General features: G+C 38.5%; 1 protein-coding gene across 2 annotated transcripts in view; it reads left to right on the top strand.

Annotated features, from left to right (window-relative positions):
- The window catches only part of pcdh11 (protocadherin 11), a 138,240-nt gene extending 117,201 nt beyond the window's left edge, over positions 1–21,039 (top strand). For both annotated transcript variants that reach the window (XM_046030611.1, XM_046030610.1), the window contains one exon: positions 16,742–21,039. In XM_046030611.1, the coding sequence (XP_045886567.1) occupies positions 16,742–17,199 (458 nt within the window). In that variant the 3' untranslated portion in view covers positions 17,200–21,039. The remainder of the gene's footprint in view (positions 1–16,741) is intronic.
- The last annotated feature ends 1,871 nt before the right edge of the window (positions 21,040–22,910 follow it).

The following is a 22,910-nucleotide window of genomic DNA, read 5'->3' as shown; positions in this document are numbered from 1 at the left end:
ACAAACTAAATCAGATGGTCATTCAAAAGGACTCAACCTGGCATTTGTACCTTCAATACAAAGCAATCTCCCTACTGTTTTCAGGACATTCAAAGCCCCTCTTTATGGCTCTTTGGGGTGATCTACAAAGAAAAGACTTAGAAATAGCAAGCAAAGGCAATTGTCAGGAAACGCATGGCAAGCCTGTCTTTTGTCCTGTTGAAACAAAGTGGTTCGTCATGTTCTGTACATTCACCAGGTTTCAAAATAGGCTTTCATCACAATGGGACTATCTAAATCCTATTGTGGCAGAACAAGGCAATGTTCTCAGAATCAAATAGAAAAGGAATAATGTTGTATCTAATTGCAGTTCCTTCACTACATTCTCCAACTGGGTTTAATCTAGCTCCATTCATGCCCATGGTAATCACAACATAGTCTGTGCTGCAGACTTGCCGCCAAACATAATTCAGGCTGTTATAATTACAAAACAGGTGTTGGCAGGAACCTCCAAAGCCATTAATATAAACTACATAGATACAGTTAGTTGTTTTCATTGATGTCTCAATATTTGAGGGCTACAAGAAAGAGTGGACATTAGAAAGTTACTTTATCCATTGAAATTGCAAGCAGCGCTGCAGCTACACGCTCACCCCTTACAAAACCTGCTGCCTCTACAATATTGTTCAACCTGTTTGTATGTGGCGGGAGGTCCCCTCTCCTGCCATGCTTCTATTAAGAGCGGGTGTAGTAAGAAATCAAAGCCTCTGCTGAAACAACAGCTGTTTCTACTTATGTAATGGCTGCAGGATGACTGTTCATATCCTGGCTCGTTGGAGCTGTCACAAATCATTAATCTTGGGCCTGTCTGAGGGGCCATGCTGTCAAGTTGTTTTTGAACATCTGTGGCTGGACAGAAGCAGACACATCATTTAAGCAGGCGCCTCACACCTCTGCAATCTTACAAGATATCTTAAAATAATCTGACCTCACCTGCAGCTCTTACTATGTCACATTGTTAATTAAATGTCATTGAAATTCTTAAGTGAGGCTGACAAATGCAAATCCTGGTCCTGGCAAATCCATATATATGTATGTATATATATATATATATATATATATATATATATATATATATATATATATATATATATATATATATATATATATGAAGACACATTAAATAACCTCATTTTTTGTTTCCTTTTGTGGGCACTTCACTGTTCAAGGAGGACTACAAGAAAAACAAATCCACATTCTGTAAAGTGAGCACTAAAGAAAGCCATTGCACATTTTTTGATGGTGGGGTTTTTGTATGCCTGTTGCTCCCCCTTGTGAAATGCTACATATGTTTAAGGGTGGATGTATTGCTGGTAACACACTGCAGCAGAGAGCCCTGCAGAGGTACCTCAGACCAAATAGCACATCAAGCGGCTTAGCTGCAGCATTAGTGAGGTCTTAAGTAACTTTTCAATACAGCAAGACAGTGAAAAGAGACACTGAGGGAGAATATATGCCCTCTACTGGTGGATAAAAGCAAACAATTCAGAAGCGGCTGGTTGAAACTTCCTTGTGTGCTCACTTGAAATATTGTTACACATTTTTATACGACACACATATTACATGTAATACACGCAAATAAGTATTGCATTTTGTGTGTGCATGTTGACAAACCTTCTGGAACTTTTTGTTTTATTTTGCAACATGTTTCAAAGAATGCATGAACTGTATTTACATGGGCGGTTACAGGTGTAAATGTGTTATGGGTTAAGTAGATTTAATTACCGCTAAGTTGAATAATAATAGCCATTTGATTTTGAATGGTACTGTATGTGGAGATGGAGGCACATTATACAGGACAAAAAGAAAGTGTGATCTTTAATATATTATTTGATCTGCTTGTTGCTGATATTTTGCGAATTAGAACAAATGAATTATAAAAGCATTGAACCGTTAAAGTGAGATGTACAGTTTGGCCCAGCTCATAATTGCTTTTTCAGAGACCAGCCCTAGAAGTAATTAGAGGTCAGAGTAAAAACACTAACCACTCAGATAATCAGCCTGCCATTAACACCTTAGGGGCTATACTCTGTTATCAGCTTGACCCTTCTTGGGAAATACGCTGCTCGCCTGATTTTCAGACTTTACTCCAACAAAGTGTGAGTGGATTGATTAGTCCAAAGGTCTTCATGTAATACTCCTAGCATATTTGTGGCCCAGGAAGTTATTGACTAAACTAAAAGGATGGGATCATACTTTTCAGCGATCTTGTTGTTGAGCAGCCCCATGTTGAGCCGAGTAAACTAATTAGGCATTCTCTTTTTTTCCTGAGACAAAATCTTCTTTTATTGTCTGACCTTTCATGGCGGCCATTGACAAACTTGGGATTGAGTGTGAATTTCATTATGGAGAAAAACTCATCTTTATTGATCAAATTAAGAGGAAAGTTGCAGGAGGGGAGAAAAGGCTGACAGGTGTATTCTGGTGAATATAATCACAATCATTGGGCTCGAAACCACCACATCAACTCAGCAACCTCTAATTTTTTCACATTTCATTCTGAATTAGCATCACTGGATAGGTCTGGCTTACAGTTTTGAGGCTGTCAAAAATGTTCCCTGGCCCTCGTTGATTAATGTCTTGCATAGATTTTAAATTATAAGATGACAAGTAAATACAACATTTCAGTCGCATCAGACACACCTTTTGGTTGTTGCCTAACCATATGGTCAATGTTCATTTGGCAACAGGTATAAGGTGCAAATAACTGTGAATAATATATACCTACTTTCACATGCCAGTGCCTTGACAGTTTTAAAGAAAAAGAATACTTTGCATTCAGAAGGAAGTCATGCAGTTTTATTTATGGTTAATTTAATTTATTTACAGTATTTCAGCTTCAATAATTGATGCACCATCCATGGATCATTCTTTTCACAAGGAGGGGAGACAGCATCCTATTTAATTTTGTTATTTTCCCATTAAAACCTGAGAAAACATCAAAGGCAGAATGATTTAATTAACAATGTGGAGAGTCTGTGTACAGCCGTCTGCATTTTGCAAATTACTCTTTGCTGAGAATAAGAGACTTATCAGGTCCATACAGACATCGTTGCACACCTCAAAAGAAGTTGTGTTGACACAAGGAAGGGGAAAATACATGTCTCCCCCAGACAGAATTATCCACTTCACAGGTATTTTCAGTTTACAGTTTCCAGGTTGGAAAATTAATACCTTTTCTTCTTCTGCCAGTAGAGTTTACAGTTCTTTGTTGCGTGCTCTGTGAAGTGCGGACCGACCAAGGAAAAGACGGGCAGTTAAGTGATCGTATATGGAATGTCATTGTGATTTGTACCTTATAGCATTTCAGTTCTTAATAATTGTTTTTTGACGGGAAAGTGGTTTCTAGTAACACTTTTGCCACTTCAGTTTGGGAGCTTTCAGTCTGTTTATCATTACTCTTGGTTAAGATGTACAATATAAACCAGCAAAACTTAAGAAGTGCTCTCAACATGTTTAATAGTGAAAATGAATAATATTTCAGACAGAAATGGAAAGAAATATCAACTGGGGCATGTTAACCACTTAAAATGGTAATTGTCCCACCTTGCTCTTTAAAAACCTATATGAATCAAAGAGCAATTGAAATAAAGGGGATGGGAGCCAGACATATTCCTTGCAGTCTCTAAGCACTCAACACATTTCTGAGAATGTTTCAGCAGTGCAGATAGTTTTCTTAAAGGTCTCTCACACAATATTGTAGCATGCAGGGTGTTTTTTTTCAACACCTCAATGTTGTCTTAAGGTGAGGTATGATGTCTGATTATATTTCCATAATGAATTATGAATAGAAATCACTGGGGTCACATGCTTGCAAATTAGAAAATTAGTTTATTCTGCTTGTCAAAGAGATGGATGGTTAGCAGCCAGCCTTACTTAAGTCTGACTTTAATATGTTGACTTCCTGAGAGCCACTGTAAATAAGAGTGGGTGAAGAGTGGAAGAGAGATGAAATGAGAAGAAATGGTACAAACCCTGCTTTAGGAAAGCATCACCGGATGATGTCCAACATAAAGTCTGTTTTTTAGACTGTTTCCCCCAGTGCTTTTTCTTGTTGTGTGGACAACCTGCAGAGGAAGTTGCCTGATTCAACGAATGCTTTAATAATAAAGCAGAACACCTGAATTGTCCTCCCAAGATGAGGATGAAATCTTGAAAAATAAACAGATAAACAGCAAGAAGACTGTGTATATGGGAGAGAATAATAACAGATGAGACAGGCAGAGAGAGTAGAGGCAAAGACAGGAGGAGAGAGAGAACATAATTTTATTTTCTTGCTAGGGGTGACACTTCCAGCCAATTCAATATCATACTTATGTTTTGTTGCAGTGTTCCTCCTCCTGCTTGACATTTCTGGGTTAGAAAGTGCCTGTTGCAGCTCACCATTGCCATGTTTCACATAAATTCACATTACGATATTTCCACAGAAATTATCTTTTTTTGCTGTCGAGGACTGATCTTGTTCTCTTATTCTGGTCACGAGTAAGTCGTCTCAGGTGAAGGGAAGGAGGAGAAAGGCAGAATATTGTGGTGATGGAAATGTCACATTTGATAGAATCACTTTAATTACTTGCACATACTAAATTGTTCTTCATTGCCTGTACATTGTGTTGGCTAATGCCATGCTTTGAATGACACATTATTTCATGGGACAATGAAGAGAACGCATCTGGTGCTTTGTAATTTATTTTAATAATCATTTTAATTATAGCTTGAATCAATCATGGACGACCTTTAGTAGCATTCGATGAGCAACCAGTTACTTGCAAAGAGAAAGAATAAAGCCATCAAAACATGGTGACAGAGGCTTTAAAGCTAGTTCAGGACAATGTTAATCAAAACAAGGCTTTAACTACAACTAATACTACTACTAATAATAACAATAATAATGATACTACTACTTCTACTAATAATAATGCTAATAATAATAATTTTAAATTCAGATGTAGCTTGCTTATTTCCTTTTGATTTTTCCTCCTGATTTTAGCTTGCACCCTGACTGTTTATTGCAGGGGGGTGAATGTCATCAATCAGCATTAACCATCAGCTCTGAGCTATCGACTGATGATTCGCAACGGCAGAATCTCCTCTGTATCTAAAATGAAAGGCAGCAGCAGCGGCGGCGGCAGCGGCAACGGCAACGTGAGGCAGAGACACTCAGTTGATTGGCACCTCATTGAGTCTGGCAGGGGAGCCTTTGATTGCATTTGATCTGTCAATATCGCATAATTGTTTTTCTTACATACATGGTGCCCTCTGTTTTTTTTGCAGATCTACTTTTCCATTTGACTGTAGCTATGGCATTGTGTAACAGTTTATTTTTTGCAGAACTTGTGATCATTTTGATGCATTATTTTGAAGTACAGACATTTGCTCCACCTACAGTGACCATTTTACCTACCTCCTTGTTGATACTGTGAGCAGAAAATAGTGTTTGTAAACTACCATCACCCAATATGTCATCATAACATCAGTGCATTAAGATTCATAACCCATACTAGACAGTTAGATTAGCTGCATATGGCTGTAAATCTGTCCTTCACAGCTACCCTAGGGTGTATCTGAGTAGCCAGTTATGCCTTGAAGCTTTAATTGGGCCCCTTTCAATTATCACATAAAATGTGTTACTGGAATACATATACGGAGCACACTTCTGTCTCCACAAGGATGAACTCAGCGTGTATTCTCTGAAGTTAGGCTAAAATTTAGTTTAAATTTCTTCTTAAATGGCACCCATAACTGCCAGAGGAACTGTTCAGGGCTGAGAGAGTAAACCCGTTCTCCACCACAAGGTCAGTGAAGAAGACAAGATTTAATTGAAATTGAAACTGTCTACCTGATAGTTTGAAATAATTAGCAGTATCAGATGGGAGAGAGGAAGAGTCGGGGATGATGAAAAATAAAGAGGACGTCAGCCTTGGATAAAAATGGCAGACCGGTGGCAAGTCATCTATTCTAGTGAATTAAATGTCACTTTGATTGACTGGACTTGACTCTGGATGTCACGCATGAAACTCAAACAAGTGATGTAAACAAGATACATGATACTGAAACTGCCAGAAGTATAGAGAGGGGTCCAGCCATTTTTTATTTTCATAGATAAGGCAAATGTATCAATGGCGCTTTGACCCAGGGTCTCATGCAATGGCCACTAAATGTTCATGGAAACTAAGCCTCTTGTCTCTGGCAAATACACTATCATGGATGCATGGCGCTCAAAATCACCTACCCTGTACTGGTAGCATTCTCATCCCACCCGTAAAACAAACTCTGCCACCCCTCAGCTCTGAAATACTTCAGAAGTCACTTCTGCCGGGCCCAACATTTCCGCACCAGTTAATAAAGGGGAAATGAATTGTATCAGTGTTGCTGTCTTTGCTCATAGTGAATAGGAAATTATCATAGAGATGGGTATTGGTGCCTTCACACAGTGAATTACATAGAGAGCGAGGCTGTTTCTCTCTCTGTCACATATTCACACACGCACTCACACACATGCACACGGCCGTGCGCACTCACACACAAACACAAACACAGTGGCTTGAAATAAACTGCAGGGTGAATTGGCTATAGTGATGTCATCGAGGCAGTGGTGATGAGCCAGGAAGCCCTGGCAATTTTCTCTTGCAATTCTACAAACACCCGGACATGTTAGTGACATTTAGGGTTTTTTGCAAACTTCCTTTCTGTCCATGCCATCCCCAGGCACTGCTAAGACATGTCAACATTAGAGTCAATACCAGATGCCAGGCAGAAGAAATGTGACATACCCTTGCCTCTTTGTGGGTGTTTGTCGTGTTAGAGGAGGACGAAACAACTGACACAAAGAGGATGGCACCCGGGGACAAACAATATATACAAGTGTCCTCAGGGCCTGACAGGCACACAAAATCAAAGATGTAGGGTGTTAATATCTGATAGTTAGCGCTCCAGGCTAAAGAGCATGAAAGACATTGAGGTCAATGGGCTGCCAGCAGTCTCTAGAGCAAAGTAGCTGCATGTCTATTTTCACCATCTCCTCCTCTGTGGACTGTTGTAACCACTGGAGCATTCTCTTTACCATCACAGACGGAACACAATCAGCAAACCAACTTTCTGCCTTTGTACTTTATTTTATTATAATTCTTTTTTTTTCTACTGAGAGCCAAGAAGCGAAAGCAGTGCTAAAGACACCTTTTGAGGTTTTCAAATTGTTTGATTGCTTTGTGACGATAATTTCTTCAAAAATTATTATTGCTTAAATAATTATATAATAAATATTCTGATCAAATCTAAAACAATGGCAAGGCAAATATATAATTTATAGGTATCAAACAAATGGCCAATTCTTTATTATAATCATTCATCAGTCATTCAATATAAAATATGTATCCAATTTCAATTTAGATATAATATAGGTAGAACCAAACTAAATACAAAAAAAAATTCTAATTACATTCATTTACATTTACATTTAAATTTATTCATTTGGCAGATGCTTTTATCCAAAGCGACTTACATTTAAGGAACAACATGCAAGCATCAGTAAAGTAAGGGATCTACGAGAAACAATAAGAGCAGCAATAAATACTAGTAAGAGCTATTAGCGTATACGGCATCAATGGAATAAATACCTAGGGAAAGAAGTTAAAGAATAGTGCAGTCAATAATAAACAATTGTTAGGAGGTAGAAGAAGAAGAAGAAGAAGAGCACAGAAGTGCATGTTAGAGGTTCGGGGTTAGAGGTGTATTAAGAGTAAGTGTTCTTGGAAGAAATTAGTTTTTAAGAGCTTCTTGAAGTTTGAGAGGTACGCCCCTGCTATGATGTCATGTAGTTACTACTGCATTTGTACTTACATTTTTGTTATAGTATGTAATATCATCACCAGACACCTTTGTTATGTGCTGCAGTTAATCTGTCTCAGTAGCACCCTGTGAATCAGGTAATATTCGCTGTCAGTTGATTGTGTCTATGTAATGGTAGCAGTTTTTATGATGAGAGTGACTTGTGTTTATTTGGTCTAAGAGTGAAACTGTAATGAATAGTTTGGTTCACTTAGAGTGCTGATACAAACGCAAAATGTGGCTTTTTTTTTATCCAAGAGTAAATTGAAGTGTATACAGCAACAGATGTTTTAAGTATCAAAGTATTTTCAGAATCAAACATGTTCATCAATTCCAGCATGTTTGTTTTCCTCACAAGTTTTCTAACATGTTCCTTTTATATTGCATTTTTTATGAGCTAAACCTTATGCCTTTTTTGCTTATGGTTCAGCAACTGCCATTTTACACACTCTCTTTGCCTCTGTGTGTCTATCTGTATCTGTCGCTCTCACTGTTGTGAATGTTAGTTGACAATGCCTGCACTCACCACACCCCAAATTAAGTGTGTAGTGACAGAAACATTAACACAAGCCACTGAGTACCTCTGTGATTTAAGTGAGAGCATATCTGTCAGCAGGGCCCGGAAAAGTAAAAGGCATATATCTGAACTTTCAACGGCTGGTGTTTGGGTGGAGGATTGTGACAGTCAACATCAAAACAGTAAAAGTAAAGCTGTGATTTATTGAATGTGCCGCTTGTGTCTGCTTTCATGTTTGCCAGCGATATATTATATGACTTTTCTTCTGCTCTCAAGAACATGGCGATGCGGATGAATTAAACATGTTAAGCAGGAACAGGTCTTTCTCTGAAAGCCTTACCCTTTTCATGATAACCCCTTTTTAGACATTCAGTGGACTTATCACAGCATATAAATAGGACAGAATTCATTATTCAGGGGAGGTTTCAGTGAAAAATTAATAGTTGTCCCCGGAGGAGGGTCTGTGGCGCTCCTGAAAAGGAAAACCTTTAAAGTGTGCATGCACAGGGGGATCTGGAGAATGTCTGCCCCTCATACTAAAACCTTTACCATGCTACACTACACACTGATATTACAAATATAAGTTTGCTCATCACTAATGACTGTGACTAATACCGTATACAATATGCATTCATGCCTAAGCTGTCCTCAAAACATTTTGAAGACGGAGAAAGAAAGGGAAACAGAAAAAGGGATAGCATGAGTGTATGCTGCCTGACTTTGACAGCTCATATAGATTACACATTTTGAGGATTCTGTAGTAGGACAAAAGCCCAGGACTTGAGCTGTTGACATCTGACAAGAGACTTCTTTTTTTTGTGACTACACTGAATGATTTCACTTAGAAATACCTCACTGTACAATAAACACACACCCTAGAAAAACACAACAAAAACTGTACAGCAGCCTCTCAGCTCTGTCATATAAGAGATTACAATTTTCAGCATGCCCGGATCACTCATGCACTGAAATCACGCTGCTGCTGGTGCTGAGTGGTTTTCAGCCTGCCAGTTATCTGTTGAAAGATGAGCTTCACGATGCCTTTGTATCCACTTCCTATCTGCCTGGCCATGGAAGCAATAACGGTAATGTATGGCTAAGGGAAAACAGAGCTAATCATCAATGACTGCAAGATATATAGCATATGCAGTGGCACCTTGTTTATTACCCTCTCCTCTCCTGCTGAATCCATCGGCTACACAGACAGGCTGCCAGTTCTTAGGGCTTCTTCAATGTTAATTTGATTCATTCTTGTTTCCCATAATAATTGGGGGCAATGGGTCAGTGTGATGAATTTGCTCGTTACATGACACAAGATGTCGCACAGTGGTGGCTGCTGTACAGTTTGTCTCTCTAGCCTCTCCTCCATCATGCGAAGCGGAGGCCTTGTTTTTTATTAGCTATTCTTTCAAAACATCCAGTCTTTGCACCCGGCTCCTAATGCAACAGGTTTAATTCTTTGAGGGCCTGCTTTGAATCAGCTTTTAATTTGATTGTAAAAGAAAAGCTAAGAGTGTTATAAGTGACATTTACATTTTAGATCAAAGTCATTTCCAAGAAATCATGATTGTTTAGATAGTATTCCTGCTGGAACAATCCAATCTCCTCCCAAATATCAGCCAACTTTGTCAGGTCGCACTTAATCAGCCTATTTTCCTTTCTTTCTTAATCCTTCAAAAATATTTTCACGTCCTTTTCATTCCACACTCTTTATTTTCATTTCCCAGACCTCACATTATCTACACAATATGGAAATGTTCAGACATTCATCCATGTGCAATGAATTTTAAGGTGGATTCACATTTTTTTAATCCTATAAATATGTATTTATGTATTGCTTCCTTGTCAGTGACAGCACACCTACAGTGTAACCACAGTATCATCCAGTGTTTGCAGTGAAGACTCAGAAAGAAGAGAATGAATGGCTGCTCTTGTATGAGATTTTAAACAGCACAGGTATATGTGTGTGTGTGTGTGTGTGTGTGTGTGTGTGTGTGCATCTACATGAGCATGTGTTGTATTTCTACCCCCCATAGAAACTCTGTGCCTCCTCCTCTGTGTGTCATTGTGGTGATGAGCACTGATTGCAGACTGTTAGGGTGTTTGCACCTCTCATCTATCTGGCACATGCTGAGTATTTGGCCAGGCCTGATTGTGTTGATGGTGACACCGGCATCTTGTCCTCGGGAGGGGAGGCCCAATAGTGGTCCAGACATAATGAAGGAGATGTAATCAACCAATGTCACACACAAAAAGTCAAGTGTCAAGAAGAAAGCTGTTTTTGTGTTCTAGCTTCCCAACTGTGTTCTCTGTTGATGGGAATCATACAATTCGGATTGCTGATGTCGTGGCTTGGTTTTTGGTAAACATTTTTACACTGAGGTGATCTGAAAATTTTAGGTGTTTTTTCTCCCTTTGGCAGCAAAAGTGACATTAAGATAAAGGAATTTACATTAAATTAAGTCTGTACATTGTGTTGGTGTTGTATATTCTCAGTGGAGGAATGGTTGATTCAACCTACAACATACTTTTAATCAATGGTAACAAAAAGAAAGAAGCAAGTGCTTGGCACTGGGTTGTTCAAGAGATCCTTTCTCTCTTTGTGCACTTTGTCCTCTCTCTGTGCTTTGTCATTTGTTTTGGTGTTCTAATCTCAGCCAAGTCAATAATATTCTTTGTTGTCTGAAATTGTGTGTCGGGAACAAAAAGGCCTCCTCCTTTTGTTGAAAGTACCTGTCTGTGACTTTTCACTCTCTCTCAGACTCCCAGATAAAGTAATCATTAGATGTTGTTTTCTGCCTGCAATTACTTTCAGTTACAATGGGTCAAACACTTGGAAAGCAAAAGGGGTCGAGAGTAGACAAGGCTAGATGGATTACAGGCGAGGAACTGTATAGGTCCCACAAGTGCTGATAAATACGTATGTGGCTCAGAGACTCACCATGTTCAGCAGCGTCTCAGTAAGTGCATCAAAAGTAATTAGTCCAGAGTATATATGGACAACCTCGCTCCCCTCTTATCTGCATCACATTGTCTCCTTTAAAAAAGGCCATTCATTGCATCTGGCACTATTTGTTTTAAAAAGTTAAAAAAAAAAAGAAGAGAGGAGCAATGGTCTTGCTATTTCTTATATCTCACGATACCCATCTCATACCCAACGTATGTTTCAGTCCACTACGGCCTTATCGCAGTAATTCACTCGAATGCAGTTCTCAGGCCATGTCATCACTGATGACAACATATGTCTATTTTCTCAGTCCACATTCTATAATAAAATCTTGTTAATGAAATTCTGCAGTAGCTGTCTATACCAGTGCAGCACCTTATAGATCATAACACATGTCAGTGTCCGACATGGCACCACTGACCTCTGCGGCACAGTTGATCTCTGCCTTCCAAAGAGCATGCCAAGTTTTTATTGCTACAATGGAATTTTACTTCTTCCTCCACATCCTTGTCAGCAGTGACAATGACAGCTCTTATTGCCTTTGCCAGGGATTATACTGTACCTCCTCCTGATAACAGTAAAAGAAAACCAAATAGCATTTCAGTCTGACGTGCAGAGAAACCTTAACTTTTAGACTCATTGCCAGAGACAGGCTTTTTACAGAGAAGTCACAGACCTAGTCTTCTGAGCCTAAATATTCTTATTTCATTTTTAATGTAATGTATATGCAGGACTGGCAGAGAGTTCTCATTCCTACAACCCAGAGAAACCAGACTCTCATGAGCTTTGGGATAGAACATGAACTTATATATGAGTACCCGTCATCAAAACTATAAATCAGTCATAAGTGTGCATCTTAAATTTGAGCCCCTAGAAAGCAGGGAGGATGGTGAAATGCGTCAATTGTATTTGTAGTCCTGTGAAAGTGAGACATTAGTCTTACATTTCTTGTTCAAATGATGATTGCCAGAGCTGTGATGAAAGTAATGACATTTCTCTTTTCAGTGCAACACCAAGGGGTTTAAATAGCGCTATTATTATTAATGACCATCCATTTGCTTATCCAGATTGTACATTTGGAGAGGGTATAAGGCCGAGTGAACTGATAAAGTCTTGGTAATTACAAACCCAATTATTTCTACTGAGATTCTATTTGTTTGAAAAAATCGTCCATATTCTTGTGTTTCTATCTTTTGGTCTCAAGATACATGCTCATGTACCCTCTGTGCCTCTTTTTCTCACTCTCGGTTTCATCTCATCCCCTATCACACAAGAACACATAATGTGATAATGATAATATTTATGCACTCATGAGCAGTAGTACTTATAGTACTCCAGGTTGGTTCTATTGCTCTTGATGAAAGACAAGTCGATTTTAAAACATCTCGTGCAGCTGAATTCAATCTTCTTTGCATTTTTATTTTATTTTCTGGCACCATTAAACCCGCTGATGAGGGGCATAGTTACATTCTGGAGTATATATGAACTTTTTCACTTTTGTGAATGTTCCGTGACTTGAAAAAAAAACTTTTAGCTTTCTAAGTCATCGCAGTGAATGCTAGAAGAAGGCTGTCTGTAGGATAAAGTTTTCATTTCACAGTACATGAGTTGGATGCATGTATGTTTCAGGCTAGAAATTGAAAAGACTGCACCAATTAACACTGTAGGATGAGTCAGGTTGCCAAGTCCACCTTCCTGATGGCTGTTTGAGGAACTTAATGTCCTAGATGCATGCAATTATCCTTTTAATTAGCAATAATGAGTTTGTGCATGCTGAAATAATAAGTTGAATCGTGATATGTGTGCAGACCTTAATGTGAAGCTCATCAAGATGTAACAAGCTCTGTCAGTAAATATCATCAACTGTCATGTTAAATATTTCATGCTATTGTGGTGAAAAGCCCAGATCAGCCGGCTAATATGCATCCTAGCAGTGTGCCTGTGTTTCTGCCTGTCTTAGTGCGTTTCATGGCCATCAGGGAAAAAAAACAAGTGTGACTGAATGCATACCAGCATAATTCAAAGGCAATATATGTATTACTTAGACATAAAATGTCAAGATTCCAGACATTTTGTTTGTAAAATAGCACTTGAACAACCTCATGGGATCGAGCCTTGCTCTGTTTATCATGGCTAAATTACATTACCTTGATGCTGAAATGTAAGCAATTATGTATATATATATATTACAGACTGTGTAATAAACTTGCCATTAGCATGCAGCAGCATGGGCCAAAAATGTAATTGCTGCTTATTATTTCAGCATTACAACCTATATTAATATCCAAAACAGAAATGGCCATGCACACAACAAATGTAACCAGAATAATCCTACAATATATTTACCACTCTTTTCAAAATTGTAGTGAAGGCACTGATGCACCATGCATGATTATTGTTTTAAATTAGAATATGAATTGGTTTCCTGGGATGTAGTATGATATAATATCAAAAGCTGTACTGTTTTTTTTTCTCTGCTACAACAACACTAACTAAAGTCCTAAACATATTTTCAAAGTCTGAACAAAAAAGTGATGTAAGTCTCAAAAAGTTTTGTAGAGCTACTGAATTGGATTAGAAAATATTATAGAGAAGCATTTGCGCCACGTTAAACCCACCATGTGCCCAGTCAAATAGCAAGCTGTAATTTGCCCAGTATTTTCATTTAGTACAAAAAGCAATTTTGGGGATTCCTTTGCATGCCACGCAGTTTTCTCATACCTCTCTCTTACACAAGTCCAATATTTATACATGCTGTAATGTTTGACCGTACAAATGGAAGGTCAGCTGAAGGTGGATGCAGCATTGTTCGATCTGTGGCTGGCCAAAGGATGTGTTGATGTTGCAGAACAAGATTGCTGTAGGGTACTGGTATTGACCTTGCATATGACCATAAGATCAAATAGAAATGTAGAACTGTGGCACTGCGGGGTGTTTCGAAATACGCAACAAGACCATGGATAATAGATTACCTCATGACAGAGCAGTCAAATTTGCCTGCAGGCTGTTTTGAATCTGAACATGAATTGAATACCACTTCATTTCTGGGGTGAACAGCAGTTAGTTATTCAAGGGGTTAACTTGCAATAAATGCTCAGTCGACTCTACAGAGTAACTAAAAAGGTATCACAATTTTGTTTCAACGACATAGTCACTGCTCAGTAAAGATGAATCATCTCAAATGAGAACAGTAGGTCTGATCCCAGTCGTACTGTCTATTACACCCAATTGTTTGCCATTATCCCCACTTGTCTGCCATTCAAATTTCCTTAAAGGAATGTAGAAAAGAATGTTCTCAGCATCAGGGGATCCATGGCGTCAGTGATGTGTGATCCCCCCCTAAAGCTCCACGGGGTACGGTTGTTTCCCCTGAATACAAAAGACAGCATCACAAGCATGCTGCGGCATACCTCTAGCTGACGAAAGCAGCCAGAGCTGTCAGCGACATCACTCACGACGTGCTCCTACCCTCCCAAACCCGCCATCGCCTATCCACACTATCCCACAGGAATAGAAAATAGTACAGGCCCATGTCTTTTGGAAAGGCTGGAAATGAAATATTGCATGCAAAACCTGGAGACACTGAAGGCTGTTGACACAGAACTGCTGTGAGTTCAAGTTGTGTGAAGTCATGGAGACACAGACTACCTTTCATCTGTAAAGTGAACTAAGTTAAAGACAGTTTCACCTTTGGATGCACTGATCATTTAAATTTGAGGAGGAGGGAGGAAATCCAGCAAAGACAAACCTTTGAATGTGTGCATTTTTGTTAGGAACAGGAACATGTATTTGTGTGTCCAAGTAACTGCTTGTGGAATAACAAGTTCATGCTAACAGCATTACCTCATCAAAACCGGCAGTACCCCGAAAAGGTATTACCGACAGCAGAAAACCCTTGGAGAGAGATTGAGTCAGGGCACAGCCGAGACTTGGCTCGGCCCTATTGTCCTAGCTCAGAGAATGAGAAAGCAGCATCCATTTTTGCCTTAATGAAGTTAGTGACCCTCTGAAAGGTGACACATTTACCGCCCAGGGGATTTATACACTCCTGCTCCAAGGCTCTAGTTCAATATGGAGAGGACAGATTTGACTCCACGTGGGCACTCCAAATATATCCTCACAATTTATACCAGGCGATTCATTTTCAGACACTGCTCTCATAATTAAAGTTGACGCTGTGCTGTTCAATCTGCGGTGGCACAGAAATACAAAAAAGTGAGTGCACTGGGCCGTTATATGACAATATAGATAGTTTTGGGAGGCCAGACTGGTATCACTAATGTAGAGGAATCAGAATATTCATTTTCATTTTGTAGAATGCCATAAAACAATAAACAAGGTGGAAAGAAGATTTGCAGATGTCTCTGGAATAGAATTAGACAGAGCATGCAGAACTTGTGTGCATGAAGGAAATAGTCGCCCCTGTGTACTAGGGTCTAAGACCGCTTAATTATTTATAGCATTCTTACTTATGCAAATATACTAAATAATTTCTACATGACAGCTTGAAGCTGAGGCCTAGAGGAGCGATGTGATGTTTGAATGAGGACCCCTCTTTCCTTTGCATGGCCTCAGAAACATAACACTGCAGGCTCCTGGTTGCCTTGGTGCACACTGTTTTACATTCTAATTATCTGGCTTGACAGGCTTTATTGCTGAGGCTCAATGCTGAGGCCTCATCCCAGACTCATTCCACATGTGATGTCAGTGCCGGGATAATGAGATAAGATAGTTTGAGTGCTTAGCCTTGCCCACTGGCCTCCTCATTCAGTTTTCAGTTTTTTCTTCCCTTCCAAGCATGCAACCTAAATGCTGCCACAATTAACCATCTATATTAATTATACCTGAATATGCTAATGCTCACAGGATCCTGGCATAATAGGATTTTTTTTTCTCAAGTTCTCCCTATTTTAGTTTTCTTACTTGACAAGATTTATTTTGGTTTCTGAAAGATCAAAAGGTTTTGAGGTGTGCCACATTGACAGTGATTACAATAAACAATGCTTTGTTAAGATGTTCATTAAATATATAATACAGTAGTCCAATCCAAGACACAAACAGCAAGACATTTTTTTTCTTACTCTAATTAAGCTACAGGGAATTCCTTACATATTGTAGGTAAACAGACAGAGTCATGGGAATACCAATGGAAATTAAATGCTCTGCTGGTGTTTTTCTCATTACAAGATGAAATGAAACATTTATCACTGACTTTCATTTCGCTAAAAGGCTGACATTTTGTGGGTCAACCACTGATAAGGCGACAAATTTCTTTTATTTACATTATGATTCATGAGTTCATTCAGAGCTTTTACAGCACTGCATTCCAGCTGCATTCTCTGTATGTTCTGACCTGTTGGATTAACTATGTTGTTTTCTTCTTTCTCTCTTCCTCTCCTTTTTTTTTTTCATAGCCATTGAGGTGAACCTGCAGAAAGCCTTGGCTGAGGCCTCTGAGACCTGTACCCAGGAGTGTCTGATCCTGGGCCACTCCGACAGCTGCTGGATGCCCCCAGCCCTGGCCCAGTTCCAGGGTGCTGGCAGCCCCAACTCCGCCCCTACCACCACCGCTATCGCCGTTACAATGCCCTCTTTTGGCTTCCAGCAGAGTTTTGCCCGTGGAGCCAAAGCTAACATGGGCAGCATCGGGGTCATGGATGGTCGCCATACCCTGGGCAGGTCTGTGCCCAAAAAAGATGACCTGGACAAAGGGATCAACCGGCCACAGTTCTACAACACCCTTGATAGACACTGTGGTAGTAAGAAGGAGGACCCCGTCAAAGTCATCCCCCTGGCGAGCTTCTCCTCCCCCGGGCAGCAGACGCCCACTGGCGGGGGCAGCAGCTCTTTCTTACATGAGCACCAGTTATAAGAGTAAAAGACAGATCTTCATTGCCCCTGACATACATGTGACTCAATCCATAGATGGCTTTTTGTCAGTGACTTTATGATCAGTATGTATGCGTACGAATGGAGGTATGCATAATTTGAATAACTTTGACCAGCTCAGTTTTACTAATGAAGGCATCTGAGAATGGATTCAATCATGATGATCTTGTTCAGACAAAATCATATACGATCAGTCTGTCAGCTTAGGTATAGGGAGGGAAATATAAGTCTTAACATAGCAGACCCATGTATAATAAACAAAGTTAGTTCTATACCAAAGTAGTTCCATCACAGAAAAATTTTTGCTTTCAGTTCAGTGATGTTTGCTTAGTGATGAGAAAGGGCAAAGTATGCTTTAAGCTCGTTGGGCAAAGCTTAGTGGAACAGTGTCCTAAAACACCATTTTCTCGTGCAGAAAAACACATGCAAACACAGTACTTTGTGTTGAGTGAGCTAAATTGGGATAAATGTTAATTATGAGCTCTGGGTGGATGGTGTGTCTGTTTAAGTTCTAGTGAAATATTGCTCTGTATAACACGCAGCACAAACTCCTTTGGTGGTGGAAGATGTTTCTTTTGTCTTGCCTGAACGTGTTTCAGAAGTCTATTTTGGTCAGGGGACTGCAGAAGGATAAAAAAAAAGTCTACAAAGCGTAACTAGGCCAATGGTAGACAGCACCAGTAATTTTTTGCATTCTACATTTTCACCACGGACCAGTGCACAAAATATACGAAAATAAAAACACAAACTCCTGCACACACACATATTGTGGTTGCTCCATCTCTGCCAACTCTATTAAGAAAGTGTTCACTTCTAGCATTATCTCAGTAGCTTAGCCTTGAAAGACTCAGACAGATGCACTTTGGAAACGTAGCTTTTGTTTCCTTGCCTTTGTTTCTATGTCTCACATTTTCTTGCTCAGAAACACTCACATATTAACAGCTAAAAGCCAATTGTGAAATTCTCAGTCCAGTTACTTTGATGTGTGATCTCAGTAGTGATCCTCATTGTGGTTAGGGGGCCTGAATGGGTCTCTTGGCTAGCCAGAAACATGCAAACATGAACAGGTTACAAGCACTCAGAAATATCAGCTTTATCCGTTCCTTCTCTTCCCATAATATCATTAATAGCACCTATTGGTCTTGCTATTAATTACCATTGTGTGTTTTCATACATCAGTTTGGCTGCAAAGTTTCTATTATGAGTTTTTACTATGTGTTGACACTGGAATAATAGACCAGGGTGCAAGAATATCTTCAGGGCCCTGAGTTTGACTGAATTATTGATGATAATGTTATTTTTGCAGTTACCATAAGAATAGGCATTGGCACTATTTGAAAGGACCTCCCTGCAGGCTGCCCCTCACCATGGTTCCATCATACACACACTCACTGACTATGTGTGTAAATTTTACTGATGATGATAACTACTTCAGACTAACTTGCTGCTGTAACAGATTGGGTGCAGTATAATCTATTGCTACAGCAATAAGTGACTTTGCTGATATCCATTTTTCTTCCCAGTAACATCCAAGCCAGGTGTCTGCATCATCAGGTATATGATTCATGCGATTCATTTTCTTGTACCATCTTGCAAATTGGGAACAGGCCTAAATGTATAATGCAATGTGGCATTCTCGTGGGAGGGTGCAAGGCAAATTGTGTTTGCATGCTCTTAGCTACCACACCTATTTTCTCTGATACTTTGGGTCAGGACTCTTATCATTATTAAGAGCATTTATCTGGGACTCAGTGAAATGATCACTTAAAGGAACAGTGTGTCAAGGACACAGAGAGGGACAATTCAATTTTGACTCAGTCAATTACAGAAATTAAATAAATTCAAAACAAGCAACATAAATAAATTCTGCTTTAAATATCTATAGATGAAATTGTCCCTGTTTGGGACCAATTTCAATTCCAACTCATTTCTTTGTTATAGTATAGACATGTATCATAAAATCAGAAGAAGCACATATCAAAGAAAGCATACATCATGATGTCACTGAAAATTGGAATATTACTCACTGACAAAAGAAAATCCACTGCACTTGTGATATGATCCAAAAGTTGCCTCAAAATCCTCACAAATCTTTTCAGACTATGTTCACAATTATGTGAATAAGTAGTCAAATGGATTCATGGTTGGATCTTTTCAACAAAAATAAATCTGAATGAAAAATAACAATTAGGATTTTAAGAAACTTCCCCTTTCATTAACAATGAGAAGTACATACATTATCTGCTGTTGGAGTGTTTATTAATATGACACAGGAAATTGTGCCCTTCCTCATATCATGGAGGGAGAGAATATCCATATGGGATAATTCACTGTCACACTTTAATAAAAGATGTGATTGAAATAATGTATCCAATCACATGTGTACAGTAAGCACAATATTATGTGTAAACCTCACCTCCTTTTAACTTACTCTGCCTACATAACTCCTATGTACTGTAATGTTGCAGCAGCTACATTACTTGAAAGACAACTTCTAGAGGTAATACTAGTTTAATAACTGCACGAATGTACATCTGCAGGATGTTGCTTTTGATACTAACATGACTTTTATGTCTACTGCAGTCCTGTTTTTGTTTACCATATGCTTTTCTAGAGCTAAAAGTAGTGGTGTTTTATTTATTTACTTTTCAAACAAATAGTCTACCATATGAATGTGCAACAGTTTTTATGGGATGAGGCTCTTCCGCATAAGTAGTATTGCTCCGTGTCAGGAGGTTTTCATCTTTCACAAAACACAGTGAAATAGGCAAAATGTTAAGGGTGATCATGGGTTTTCACTTTGCATGATTCTGCTCTCACTGTTTGTTTGTTTTTCATATTTATCTAATTTCCTCTGCCCGAACAGTTAACATGGTATACATAAAACTGAAGATAGTTGTTTTATTTTTTCAGAACATTTCTATTCAAAATGTGTGTCATTATTACCATGTCAATTTGTGTCATGATTTGCATGAACTGTTTGGACTTCCACGAGGCGTTTTGACACTTGACTATGTAGTTCATGCATCCATCATTAGATTCAATGTCAGTATTGATGTTTACTGCTCTACCTGTTTGTCTGTCTTATAAAACAAAACAAATGTTACACAACAAATGTCAAAGTTTGTGAAGTGTGCGTTTCACTTATGCCTCTATACGTACACACAAATATCTATAATGTCAGGAAAACTGGATTTTAAACTGTATATAGCAGTACCCCTAAGTACTAGTAATGGTTAAAAAACTGCAAATACACATACAGTAAAGACTAAAGGCTACAGGCTAAATTCTGGAATTTGCAATGTTGAGCAAAAGGGAAAACATAAGAAGTGATGAGATGACAATCTCTGTTGTAATGTAAATGGATTCATATGCATAATATTAATGAGAGTGTGTTTGAATGTGTTTATAAGTGATCTTGTATGTGTGTGAGGGAGCGTTAGTGTCTCCTTGCATGTGTGAACGTGTGTGTTTGTGTGTGTGTGTGAGTGTGTGTGCACATATGTGTATTCTGGCATGCACCTTGTCAGAATATTTTATGCACACAAATGTATCTTGTACAAAACTATATCAAAATATAAGACTTAAGTATATGCTTGTAAATTAGTCATCAGTGAGTCAGGTCAACTTTGCTTTGACAGAAGGCTTCAGTGCTTGCCAGCAAATCTGTATTGGTCAGTTAAGCTATATACAGTCTGTGTTGTCATGCCGTTGTAAGATATCCCATTTAAATCTATGAAAAAAATGACCTTCCATATGGTGAAATGATTTTTCTTGTCATTGAATTTTACTTGAGCCATTAAATATTGAGTTCTTAAAAGTATGCATGAATTATGTTTGTCCTTCACTTTACATTGTTATTAATTTTTTCTAAGAGCATTGTCATGTCAGTGATAGATGTGGTGTGAGAGCATACTGCCACTGTATTCCAATTATGACAATTACAAGTTAATGATATAGGACCCATCAAATTGGACCTTCATTATTGCTGGAAAGTAATACCACTGGGGAAGAAATTCAACTTATGACATGTGTATATTTAAACACAAAAATACCATGAAATGTAGGCTTATGTAGGGGTTTTACTTTCATACTTCCACTAAAGAGTAGCTTTTTGGCATAATATCATTACATGTCTCTTTTAAGGCAGTTAAGGGTTAAAAATACTTTGTATTGTTTTTTGTTTTTTTTTTAAATATGAACATATTAATTGATCAACTACATGTAATACTTGTTATAATTACAGCAAACAAAACACATGCATCTGTCAGCTCTATGTCATACGTGCAAGGGAAACACTCCACTTTCTTTCTTTTATATTTAATGATGAATTGTCAGTGTGGTGACACACTGGGTGCATATACTAATATCCAAACTGACAAGAGCTATTCTTTTTCTGGCACTAGGGACATCAGCTAAACCCAGACTTAGTGGCAGTGGATATTGCCACTCACATTGCCATCCACAAAAAATCACATTTACATACATTACACTTACATACACATGCCAATTTTTCTAAAAGCATTTTTTTAATAACTGAATTGTTAACAGCAAACATATTTGTTTCAAGTATATCATTCGAGGTAGCAAATAAAAAATTTAAAAAACTGCAAAAACTGATGTTATTGGCCACTTGGGATCAGCAGAAAAAAGCTGTTATCGCAGCATTGACTTAGGATATAAGAAAAATGATTAGCAAACATTTGCATTCACATGCAGGAGATACGGATTAAAATTAGCATTAATGTCGCAGTTAGCAATTTAATTTAACCAAAAATGGAAATCACAACTGTCCTTTTATGTTGTCAGACTCAAAAAACGAGATGGTAACATATTATTTTAAGGTGCTTGTAATAAGCAGTAATTAACTGTTAATAAGACACTTATAAGACCTTATAAGATGCTTATAAACAAACATATAAGTCCATATAAGTGGTAATTAAAGCACAATTAACTCATTTATTATTGCTTATAAGACAGTTATAGGCTTAATTAGAAACTTGTTGATATACCTGTCAAACATTAATGAGATTTTTATTAACATTAATTACACATTTATTATTTATTATTAGCACCTTTATGAGAACTTAGTTAAATATACCTTTTATACCCACTTAAATACACTCACCTAATGGATTATTAGGAACACCATACTAATACTGTGTTTGACCCCCTTTCGCCTTCAGAACTGCCTTAATTCTACGTGGCACTGATTCAACAAGGTGCTGAAAGCATTCTTTAGAAATGTTGGCCCATATTGATAGGATAGCATCTTGCAGTTGATGGATATTTGTGGGATGCACATCCAGGGCACGAAGCTCCCGTTCCACCACATCCCAAAGATGCTCTATTGGGTTGAGATCTGGTGACTGTGGGGGCCATTTTAGTACAGTGAACTCATTGTCATGTTCAAGAAACCAATTTGAAATGATTCGAGCTTTGTGACATGGTGCATTATCCTGCTGGAAGTAGCCATCAGAGGATGGGTACATGGTGGCCATAAAGGGATGGACATGGTCAGAAACAATGCTCAGGTTGGCTGTGGCATTTAAACGATGCCCAATTGGCACTAAGGGGCCTAAAGTGTGCCAAGAAAACATCCCCCACATCATTACACCACCACCACCAGCCTGCACAGTGGTAACAAGGCATGATGGATCCATGTTCTCATTCTGTTTACGCCAAATTCTGACT

The sequence above is a fragment of the Micropterus dolomieu genome, linkage group LG19 (genome assembly GCF_021292245.1).
Source record: "Micropterus dolomieu isolate WLL.071019.BEF.003 ecotype Adirondacks linkage group LG19, ASM2129224v1, whole genome shotgun sequence".
Classification (NCBI taxonomy): Eukaryota; Metazoa; Chordata; class Actinopteri; order Centrarchiformes; family Centrarchidae; genus Micropterus; species Micropterus dolomieu.
Note: the sequence above shows the minus strand (reverse complement) of the source record. Positions and strands in the feature narration are given on the sequence as shown.